Genomic DNA, 9,317 nt, shown 5'->3' on the forward strand with positions numbered 1-9,317 from the left:
GATTTGCAGACTCATACTATGGAGAAGGCAGAGGCTATAGACCTGGGTTTGAAGTCCATCTGAAGTGGATTCATTATGCTTGCTTTGGGTCACCAAATAGTTCTGTGCATAGAGGAAGCAAATTTATCAGATTTCCTGGCTCTTCACCAGCCCAGATTCCCATGCTGGAGGCAGAGAATTAACAATCAAATCATAAAGTATAATGCTAGGAAAAAGTGTATGCTAGTAAAGCAATAGTCAGGAGACAGAGAAGCAAAAGTTTGGGAGTCTGGCCACCTGACTTTGAATATTGGTTGTGTCTATGACTCGTTGCTTTGCTTCTTTCTGGTGTCACTTCCTCTAAGTACAGTAATCTTATTGGATCAGGACCCTACCCTTTTGATCTCATTTAATTTTAAATACTTCCAGAAAAGCAAAAGCCCTGTCTTCAAATACAGTCACAATGAGGGTTGGGGCTTCAGTATATGAATTTTGGGAGAACACATTCAGTTCATAACAAACTTCCAAGCCCTTGTGAGATTAGTTTAAGCAGAATGCAGAAAATACTTAGAACAATATTTGGCCCATAGTAAACTTACAGAGAACAGTGCAGTGGTTCATACTTATAATCCTAGTGACTTGGGAGGCTGAGGCAGGAGGATTACCAGTTTGAGGCCAGCCTCAGCAACTTAGACCCTGTTTCAGAAAAGGACGTGGGATATAGCTCAGTGCTAAAGCACCTCAGGGTTCAATCCCCAGTACCAGAAAATAAATTAACTTCTAAGGGGCGTTTCAGGTGACACAATAAAAAAAAAAAAAGATTAAAGAGGGAATGGGCACTGATTAGCAGGGGTGCAGAGAGCCTTAAGAAAGTAGTCATTGGGCTGGGGTTGTATGTAGCTCAGTGGTAGAGCACTTACCTAACTATGAGTGAGGCACTGGGTCCGATTTTCAGCACCACATATAAATAAAATAAAGATCCATCAACAACTAAAAATAAAAAAAAAAGAAAGTAGTCATAACCAGGCATGATGGCACATGTCTATAATCCCAGCAACTCAGGAGGCTGCGATAGGAGGAATGCAAGTTCAAAGCCAGACTCAGCAATTTAGCAACTCAGTGAAACTGTTTCAAAAAAAAAAAAAAAGAACTGGGGATGTGACTCAGTGGTTTTAGCATCCCTGCACTCAATCCCTGATACTAAAAAAGAAAGGTGGTCAAGAAAGGCTTATTTGAAGAAGCAGCAGGGAGTCAAGACCTAGAGGAAATCCAAGAGAGAGTTACATAACAATTTTGGGGAAATAGTGGGTCTCACTGAGGGAGCAGCTAGTGCAAACGACCAGAGGTAGAAAGGAATCGAACTCTGAGATGAAGAAATGAGGAGAGGAGTTGGAGGTAGGATAGGCAGAAGTTAGATGAATCAGGGCTTATTGACTGTGGGAAAATATTGGTTTTTGTTCTGGGAACAGGTTCATTGTATGACTGTAAAAAACTTGAGGGAATAAAAACTGGTAGCAAAAGAGCCCACCCCAGGGCCCTGAAGACTTGAATTTGAATCTGGGCTCTTTGACTAGATGAGAATCCTTGTTAACACTTTTTTGCTTGTGGGTAATGAGTTTCCATGACTGTTTTCAGAGGTATAGTAAAAATCTTCACTCCTAGAAGCGTGTAAAGACTTAAGGATGTGTGCTACAGATTCCTTTGTCCCACCCCAAGCTCCCTAGGTGGTTATTCTGATGCAGGGTGTGTTAGGTTTTTATTGCTGTTATTAGTATACCAGAACAACTTAGAGGAGGAAAAGTTTATTTTGGCTCATGGTTTCAGAGGTTCAGTCCATCACTCTGGGCCCTAGGTGAGGCAGAACATCATGGCAGAGGATAGCTGCTCAGATCGTTACAGCCAAGAAGGAGAGAGAAAGCAGGGAAGGGGCTGCAAGGAAGAGAACCCCTTCCAGGGTACACACCCCAGTGACCCACCTCCTCTAGCCTTACCCTGCTAACCTATGGTTACCACCCAGTTAGCCCATGCAGTCTAGGATGGACTGATTAGGTTACAGCTCCCATAATCTGATCACTGCACCTCTGAATACTCTTGAATTAATTAGCACAAGAGCTTTGGAGAACACCTCATATCCAAACCATAACAAGGGTTTTGTAGACTTCACTTGGAGAAACATCACCCTAGGGAGTGATAGGTGGAAGAGTCCTCAGTAAACAGGAAAGTGAGAATTTAATGGTGGGTTTTTGACAAGCCTAACCTACCTGGCTCTCCACTTTTCGTGTAGTTGAGTACCTGCTGGGATCAACCAGGCACTTCTTTACTATTTCCCTTGGGAAGTGCCTTAGGTGGGATTTACCCCTCCAGCAATGTGGTCTTTGTTTCACAGAAAGACTCGGGTAGAGCTGGCATGGACCAGAACAGGGACCAGAGCTAAGAACCAGTAGGCTGAATACTCTGACAAAACAGGTGCTGGCTGTGGTCTCGAGGCAGTTCTGTCAGGATAAGAGAAGACATAGGTACAATCTGAGCTCAGGGTTCTGGTCCCTGTGGGGCTGACCCAGGCAGCAGAAAGTCTGGGAGGTCCCAGATCACCTGAGGAAGAATCCAACAATTTAAAACAAGTTAAACACCTGGATTCAAGTCCATGCTCCTTGAGTTACTAGCTGTGTGACTATGGGCAAGTTACTTCACTCTTGGAACCTCAGTGTATTCATCTATAAAATGGGGACAGTACTCCCTATCTCAGGAAGCAATGAGAGAATCAAATAAGGTAACATTCTTAGCAAAGTGTCTAGCTCTGAGAAGACTCTTGAATAACTGAGGGGAGTAAATTTTTTTTTTTTGCGGGGCTGGGGATTGAACCCAGGGCCTTGTGCTTGCAAGGCAAGCACTCAACCAACTGAGCTATATCCCCAGCCCTGGGGAGTAATTCTTGTCTCATCCAATCCTCACCAAACCCCATGAGGTAAATAGTATTTTTACCTCCATTTTCAGATGAGGAAACTGAGGTTTTAGGACATGCAGTAAACCACACAAAGTTGCAACAGCTGGGAAGTGATGGAGGCAAGATTTGAAGCTGGGCATTCTGGCTTCAGAGGTCGTACGCTAAGCCACAATGCTGTATTGTTTCTCTGGACCTCAGTTCCTTTATCTGTGAAAAGAACTTTTCTCATGGTGTTGACATAAAGGGTAAGTGAGTTAATGCATGTAAACTGAGCTTAGATTAGTGCCTGGAATTTGGCAAGTGCTTAGTAAATGTGCAAGCTCTGTACCGCTGTGCTATACCCCCAATCTGCTATCATTTTTTGTAAGGGGGAAACTTTAATCAGGCAGACTCTTCAGAGATGATCTGATAGGAATAGTGAGTGCCTCATCCAGAGATGAGGAGGAATCCCCTGGAAACTAGGAGGAATTCAAGCCCTTTAGCTCACCTTCAAGCCTTGGAATTTAAGGAGAAAAGTGCAATAACCAAGCTTAGAGTCACTGGGGCCAAAGGGGAAGTGCAGAAAGAACCCGGGGAAGCAGGGCTCAAGTGAAGGATTGGTATGATTTGGAACAACCAGGGAAGGTCTGGGAACTTGCAGGGTATGGAAGCCATGGGAATTTCTTCAGTGGGGCACAGGGAGCATCACACAATGCTTGAGGGAGAAGACTGGCTGCACGGGGTGAGGGGCAGGACAGTGAGTGGGACTGAGGCAGTGTCTACAGAGAGACGCCTTCCCTGGAGTAAGGGTCCCTGAGCTTTTATTGGTATTTCTCCCAGCACACTCTTGGGTCAGCTCCAACCTCCTCAATCCCAATGTCATAACTTAGAAGCTTCTGACCTCAGCAGAGGAGGAAACAGGCCTATTAACAAGCCCTAATGTCACTGAGATCTCATAGTAAGTTATCCACAGAGCAGAAGTAAAGCCTAGCCCTTCTAGCCTTGGCACACCTGGCCCTCCCTTCTGGGCCTACTCCCCCCAGCTGCAGCTGCTGAGCTCTCCTTAAGTGGATCTATTATAATCCTCTTCGCTTCATCCTCCTGGGAGGATGAGCTGGTGTTAAGACTAATGCAGCTGTTAATCCTATTTCCTCCTTGCAACCATGATCCCCGGAGCAGCTGGATAGATGGTATCTGGGCTCAGGACCAGAAAGTTAAGGACCCCAGAAAGACCTTTTGTTCCATGAGGCCTTACTAGATCAGATATAACTCAGAAAGATTTCTGACTGCTAGCAGTAGCTCAGGTTGCCTTGAGAGAAAGAGATCCCCATTACCAGAGTTAGGAGAAGAGGAGCCCAACAGGGATTCCAGAGCAGAGGGTGGACCAGGATTCCTGTCTGGGGTGGAGTCCCTTGCAGCTGTACAAGGCCAGAATTATCTGAACAGTTGCTTCTCTGAGAGTTAACTGACCAGAATGGGAAGACAACACACATTTGGGGGACTATCACTTCCAGACAGTGTCAACCACCACATTTAGCTCCTCCTCCTGGGCCCAGTACTGCCTTCCCTGGGCCTTTGGAGACCTTTTAACCAGGCCTGGTTACCCTCTGCAGCCTTGGACAGGACTCTGTATCCTGGCACAGCCCTAGGACACTGGGCTGAGGAAAGAAGGCGGTGAGACAGATGGAACATATACATTCTGGTAATGCCACAGGGTTTGGAAAAGCCCAGAGGTTAGGAAGTGAAGTATAGGTGGACCTTTTGTGACCCCAGCCGTCTCTGAGCCCCTTGGAGGTGGTTACCTGGTTCATTCATATCCTTAATGAACAGATCACAGACTATCAGAGTTAGGAATGGTTGACAGGGAGGATATGGGAACCCCATGGTTTGGGCTGAGCAATCAAGTGGGAACTGCAGGTAAGTTAGGGTTCCCTCTGAAGCCTTGAGAGGGCTTTGCTGAGGGAGACCTTGAGGAATGCAGAGGAAATGTGGCCCTGGTCTAACCTTGTTTCTCTTGCAGAGAAGCCCTGCCTGCCATGGAGGTGGAGGCTGTGGAAGCCCGGTCCCCAGCCCCAGGCTACAAGCGCTCTGGCCGCCGCTATAAGTGCCTGTCCTGTACCAAGACATTTCCAAATGCTCCCAGGGCAGCTCGCCATGCTGCCACACATGCTCCTGCAGACTGCGCAGAGGAAGTGGCCGAGGTGAGGCCAAAGCCAGAGACAGAACCCAAGGCAGAAGAAACCAGTGGGGACAAGGTATCAGGTTCAGCGGCTAAACCTCGGCCCTATGCGTGCCCGCTGTGCCCCAAGGCCTACAAGACCGCACCAGAGCTGCGCAGCCACAGTCGCAGCCACACGGGAGAGAAGCCTTTCCCATGCCCAGAGTGTGGCCGCCGTTTCATGCAGCCCGTGTGTCTGCGTGTGCACCTAGCCTCTCATGCTGGTGAGCTGCCCTTCCGATGCGCACACTGCCCCAAGGCTTATGGAGCTCTGTCCAAACTCAAGATCCACCAGCGTGGTCATACTGGAGAGCGGCCCTATGCCTGTGCTGACTGCGGCAAGAGTTTCGCGGATCCTTCTGTGTTCCGCAAGCACCGGCGCACTCACGCAGGCCTACGACCTTATGGCTGTGAGCGCTGCGGCAAGGCCTACGCCGAGCTCAAGGACCTACGCAACCATGAGCGGTGAGGGCTTTGTCCAGAGGGTGGGAAAACCATTGCCACTGCTGTAACCAGTGGGACCTGGGGTCGAGTCTCAACAAAATGAGCCAATGGTTGGTGGGTGCTGGGCACGTGGGAGAAGTGGGTGTCCCTGGTTGGACAGGGGCGGGCTTGGGGGACAGGCAGACCACCTCGAAATGGAATCCTGAGGGAGGGTGGCCTAGGATGTAGGACAGCTCGGTTTGACGTTGGGCCTCCCAGAGGGTGTTCGGTGGATCCCAGGTGGGATAGGGCCTGGTCTGCCTAGTTCTTTGGTGTGCAGAGCCTTACCTGAAAGTTTCTTTCTGGGGTGCAGCCCTTTGTAACAGAGGAAGTGGCCCAGGTGAAGCCAAAGCCAGAGACAGAACCCAAGGCAGAGGAAACCAGTGGGGACAAGGTATCAGGTTCCGTGGCTAAACCTTGGCCCTATGTGTGCCCGCTGTGCCCCAAGGCCTACAAGACCACACCAGAGCTGCCCCTCAGTTACAATCGAGAGAGAGAGAGAGAGAGAGAGAGAGACTCGGTCATCTTCCTGAGTCTGTCACCTTCATCCCTGATCTTCCATACTCCCGCAGGTCCCACACCGGTGAGCGCCCCTTCCTCTGCTCTGAGTGCGGAAAAAGCTTCTCCCGCTCCTCTTCTCTCACCTGCCACCAGCGTATTCACGCGGCACAAAAGCCCTATCGCTGCCCGGCCTGTGGCAAGGGCTTCACACAGCTCAGCTCCTACCAGAGCCATGAGCGCACTCACTCTGGCGAGAAGCCCTTCCTGTGCCCACGCTGCGGCCGCATGTTCTCTGATCCCTCGAGCTTCCGGCGCCACCAGCGGGCTCACGAGGGTGTGAAGCCTTACCGCTGCGAGAAGTGTGGTAAGGACTTCCGGCAGCCGGCAGACCTGGCCATGCACCGGCGGGTGCACACAGGCGATCGGCCCTTCAAGTGCCTGCAATGTGACAAGACGTTTGTGGCCTCTTGGGACCTCAAGCGGCACGCCTTGGTGCACTCTGGCCAGCGGCCCTTCCGCTGTGAGGAGTGTGGGCGAGCCTTTGCTGAGCGTGCCAGTCTCACCAAGCACAGCCGTGTGCACTCTGGTGAGCGCCCTTTCCACTGTAACGCCTGTGGAAAATCATTTGTGGTGTCATCAAGCCTCAGGAAGCATGAGCGGACCCATCGAAGCAGCGAGGCCTCAGGGGCAACCCCTCAACAGGAGCTGGTAGTAGGACTGGCACTCCCTGTTGGCGTTGCTAGTGAAGGCTCTGCCGCCCCAGTAGCAGATACAGGGCTAGGGGACCCTCCAGCAGGACTGCTAGGGCTGCCCCCAGAGTCAGGTGGTGTGATGGCCACGCAGTGGCAAGTGGTGGGCATGACCGTGGAGCATGTGGAGTGCCGGGATGCTGGTGTTGGAGAGGCTCCCAGTTCCTTGGGAGGGACAGGAGAGGTGGGAGGTGAGGAAGCTGACGAGAAGCCACCACAGTTTGTGTGTCGAGAGTGCAAGGAGACCTTCACTACCCTGACATTGCTGCGAAGGCATGAGCGCACACACCCGGAACTCCGGCCCTTCCCTTGTACCCAGTGTGGCAAGAGCTTCTCAGACAGGGCAGGGCTGCGCAAGCACAGTCGCACCCACAGCTCTGTGCGCCCCTATGCCTGCCCCCACTGTCCCAAGGCTTTCTTGAGTGCCAGTGACCTACGGAAGCATGAACGCACCCACCCTGTGCCCATGGGAACCCCCACGCCCCTGGAACCCCTTGTGGCTTTGCTAGGAATGCCTGAAGAGGGGCCAGCCTGAAACTAGTGGTTCTCTCTATCACATTCCTTGGAGTCCTGCCTTGACAGGGTCCCTCCTGAACCGCTTTGCTCCCAGCTCACTCTATAGACTCCAGATCCCTGCCCCTAGGCAACTAGCTCACCTGTCACCTAAGACAGCTGGGGATAGTGGAGCCTGGCAGCAGCTGTGGCAGGATTCTCTCTGAGCAACACTCATTAAAGCATTCACTTTCACACTGGGTTGTCTTCTGTGTTCTGGTTGGGGGTGAGTGGGTTGCGAGTTTGGACACCAGATAAGATCCAGTGATGAAGCCTGTTTGGACAGATCAGAAACTAGAAGGATCTTTGGATGCATCATATTTCAAAGTATGTTTGGGGATGTGTTATGACAAAGGATTCCATAGCCAAGTACATACAGGAAATTCCCTATGCCTTTCTTGGGAATTCTTGGTGATTAAAAGTTGTATTAAATTTGTGTATGTGAGAGGGTGCTAGGGATTGATCCCAGGGACACTTTACCATTAAGATGCATCACCAACCTTTTTTTTTTTTTGCTAAATTGCTGAGGCTGGCCTTGAACTTGAGATTCTCCTGCTTCAGCCTCCCAAGCCACTAGGATTACAGGCATGTGCCCCTCTACCCAGCTGATTAAAAGTTTTATTAAAGGCATTAAATACTGCAATGAGTAAATCTATTTAGCTTTGTTTGGCCCATACTTATGACCATGAAAACCTTTTACTGAGTAGTTCTCTTATCCTTTTATAGATAATAAACTGAGGCAAAATTTTATGTTAGAAAATACACTCGGAGGAGAAAAAGGTTTCCATTGACAACAAACCTATAAACTACAAAAAAATAAATCTCACAAGAATTGTGTAAAACCTATATGAAGAAAATGTTATATCATCTGCCTAAAGGACAAAATCTAAGTAAATGGGGACATACTCTACCTGAATGAAAAAAGTCATTATTAAAAGATGTCCATAATTTAGTCCTTGAATTTACTGCCATCCTAAGAACTGTTTTAACAAAACTTGAAAATTCACAGCTCATATGCAATGCTTTTTGCATGTGTGTTTAAGTCTCAACTCAGGGCCTCACACGTGCTGAGCACATGCTCTGTCCCTGAGATACGTCCCCAGCCCATGATACTTTTCTTTTTTTTTGAAGGTAGAGGTGGTATATTTGACATACTAGATAATCAAACACCAAAGCACTGGAGTAAAAATAGGATATTACTGGCACAAAATCAATAAATGGAGTGAGAAAGCAGGTTCAGAAATAGCTCTGAATATTTCTGTGAATTTAGATTATGATCAATGTAATTGAACCAGTGTAGGAAAACTGACTGATAAATAACTTTCCTTGAAAGATATAACCAATGTGAGCCTGGGCTCTATCCCTAATCCCTAGCACCGTGAAAGATAAGAAAGGGGGAAAAAAATGGCACACAGATACCATATATGCTAATCAACAGATAACCTTGGATACCCACAATGAAGGATGGCGTGGGTCCATTGAATGTTTAGGAAAGACCCACAGTTCTTTCTGAACCCAGTCCCTTCTCTGACACTCTAGGTATTCTATATTCTAGTCCAAGCTCTGAGGTTAAGAATTATTTTAATAGCCTTATTAAGATATAATTCACATACAATAAAAATTAACCCATTTAAAACATTTAGCTGCTTTTCACTTTATTCAGTGTCAGGCAACCATCACGATCTAATTCTAGAATATTTTTATCCCCCTAAAACAAACTATACCCACTAGCTATGATTCCTTATTCCTCTATGCCACAACTCCTAAGCCCTAATCGATCATTGATCCATTTTCTATGAATTTGCCTATTCTGGACATTTCAAGTAAATGGTTTTTTGTGATTGACCTTTCCTTATGGTTTCAAGGTCCATTCATTTTGTAGTTTGTATCACTACCTTATTCTTTTTGTCAA

The 9,317-nt window shown here is 48.2% G+C and overlaps 1 protein-coding gene across 2 annotated transcripts in view; it reads left to right on the plus strand.

The window, feature by feature from the left end:
* Znf668 (zinc finger protein 668) overlaps positions 1 to 7,893 on the plus strand; it is an 18,643-nt gene extending 10,750 nt beyond the window's left edge. The window contains exons 2-4 of one of the 2 annotated variants that reach the window (XM_047533095.1): positions 2,974 to 3,168; positions 4,923 to 5,585; positions 6,176 to 7,893. In XM_047533095.1, coding sequence (XP_047389051.1) covers positions 4,939 to 5,585; positions 6,176 to 7,388 — 1,860 coding nt within the window. In that variant the 5' untranslated portion in view covers positions 2,974 to 3,168; positions 4,923 to 4,938 and the 3' untranslated portion in view covers positions 7,389 to 7,893. The remainder of the gene's footprint in view (positions 1 to 2,973; positions 3,169 to 4,922; positions 5,586 to 6,175) is intronic. The other variant, XM_047533094.1, reaches the window with a different exon arrangement.
* The last annotated feature ends 1,424 nt before the right edge of the window (positions 7,894 to 9,317 follow it).

The sequence above is a fragment of the Sciurus carolinensis genome, chromosome 18 (genome assembly GCF_902686445.1).
Source record: "Sciurus carolinensis chromosome 18, mSciCar1.2, whole genome shotgun sequence".
NCBI classification, from domain to species: Eukaryota; Metazoa; Chordata; class Mammalia; order Rodentia; family Sciuridae; genus Sciurus; species Sciurus carolinensis.